This window comes from Papilio polytes, unplaced genomic scaffold (genome assembly GCF_000836215.1).
Source record: "Papilio polytes unplaced genomic scaffold, Ppol_1.0 DF824146.1, whole genome shotgun sequence".
Lineage (NCBI taxonomy): Eukaryota > Metazoa > Arthropoda > Insecta > Lepidoptera > Papilionidae > Papilio > Papilio polytes.
The window spans coordinates 3,715,007-3,716,985 of NW_013525058.1; the positions used below are offsets into that span (position 1 = coordinate 3,715,007).

The following is a 1,979-nucleotide window of genomic DNA, read 5'->3' on the forward strand; positions in this document are numbered from 1 at the left end:
GGCCGGACCTGCTGGAACAGGCTGCACAGGATCTGGTGCTCCGGCGGTCGGTCTATGATCTCGTCCAGTACAAACAGCTGGCAACAATCAAAACGACAATAAAACACTCTACTCTCCATCTGGTTTAGTTTTATTTAAACCTTTGAAATATAAATAGATAACAGACCTCTCCCGTCTGCAGAGTGTAATACGCAGCGCCAAGTTTCCCGGAACGACAGTAAACCACTAAAAGACGCTGCGACAAACATTTTTAATTATATAAATATTTGAAATGCGTTCAAATACAAAACAATTGAAGGCTTCCCAACCCATATTACCTACCTCTTCAGCCTCCGACTCATCAGTAGTTTCTTGGTTGTTGCTTGTACTTGTATGATGTTGAGGAAATTCAACCTTATCTCTATTGTAATGTGTAAAATAAATTATTATAGTTTATAAGAAAACACTTGCGTCTTGCTAGTGTTGAAAAATTTATAAAATTGGAAGTCACCTTGTACAAGTCGTCAATACAATTGCATTTTCATTATTACTGCTTTCTTTGTTCCGTGATACACTGCTTGTGTGCGGTTGTGCGGAATTTGAAGATGTTCCGGTTTCGTCTACATCCATCATTTGCAAATTAAAATAAAATTTACGCTCCAAATAGCGTACTCAAATGTAATAATTTAAAACGTAGACCCTTAGAAACAATTGCAAAATGATGTTCCCGCCAAATTCACTTTTTTTGTTATTTCGTAAAGGCAAAGGCTTTGGAAACCGACAGTTTCATAAAAAAAAACATGAATTTATTTTATTTTTAAAGCATATTTAATTGAACAATAAAAATATATTTTTATTAAAATTTGTTGCTTCATTTTGTATTTACAAATCAATTCTTTATAAAAAATTGGTGCAGGTTAGGTTAGGTTGCTGAGTAATAAATAGATTTACCAAAATATGCACAAAGTACAATACGTAGTAAGGGTGATAAGATAATATTTTACAAATGATTCATTTTCATATGCAAATTACAGTTTTGGATATAAAAAACTGTACGATTTCTTCATTTCGTGATATTAATTTATACTCTGTGCGTTCAGTACAGATGCAATAGATTCGCCAAATGCGGTGGCGAACTATAAGTTTCAATTTTGCTTAGGCAGGAACCCGTATTGTACGGCACACTGTGCTATTTATCAGTTTATATTTGTATTTCAAATTAAATAACAAGTAAATCTCTATCTTCGGTTGCGTCCTGCCTGTAATTTACGCGTATGTGGCGACAGACATGTCCGAGTGCGTCCATTGCGGGCGCCACTGTCGCCGCCATGCACGCCTGCACCACGCTACGCAGCGACGCGAAGTAGATCTTCACACATCTTAAGCACGGCGTCGAACACCAGATTTGCTGGAAGAATTTTTTATTTTAGATTTTATGATGCAAGACGGGGCAGTACTACGCCCTCTAAATAACAAAGTCTTAGCTTTCTTTCTAAAGTAATTTAACTAGTTATTCCATCTTTTACGTAACATTTGTACGTTTCTTGACATAGAAATGTCGTGCTATTCAAAGTCGCTTAAGAATATTGATTTACCATTACGTGTTACTGTAGAAATAGAGTTACCGCGTTAACACACAAAACATTCGTGACATTTTAATAGCGCCTACAACAATCTTATGCTAATACCTAGGTACTTTGGACGACTATGTATTTAAAAAAACACGACAATTTACATGGTTAAAATATGATTGTAGGTGTTCGAAATATTCTACGTATTAATACGTAAAGAAGGTGAAATTTGACCTTCATCTATTTAAAAAACATTTGAATTCCTCGCCTGTAGTAATCAAACAAGAAATATTTAGTCATTTCTAGCTAAAGTAGGCGTCTTCAAGTGTTTAAACCCCGTCAAGCGCGGTCCTTACCTGTTATCGTCGAACACTGACAATACAAGTCAGGACCTGTCTTATTTGGTAGAATTACCTCGAAAGCGAGGCA

The 1,979-nt window shown here is 35.9% G+C and overlaps 1 protein-coding gene across 1 annotated transcript in view; it reads right to left on the reverse strand.

Annotated features, from left to right (window-relative positions):
• LOC106111749 overlaps positions 1-728 on the reverse strand; it is a 3,879-nt gene extending 3,151 nt beyond the window's left edge. The window contains exons 1-4 of the mRNA XM_013293893.1: positions 491-728; positions 322-400; positions 167-235; positions 4-77 (exon numbers count right to left, since the gene is read on the reverse strand). Coding sequence (XP_013149347.1) covers positions 4-77; positions 167-235; positions 322-400; positions 491-612 — 344 coding nt within the window. The 5' untranslated portion in view covers positions 613-728. The remainder of the gene's footprint in view (positions 1-3; positions 78-166; positions 236-321; positions 401-490) is intronic.
• Positions 729-1,979: the final 1,251 nt, after the last annotated feature.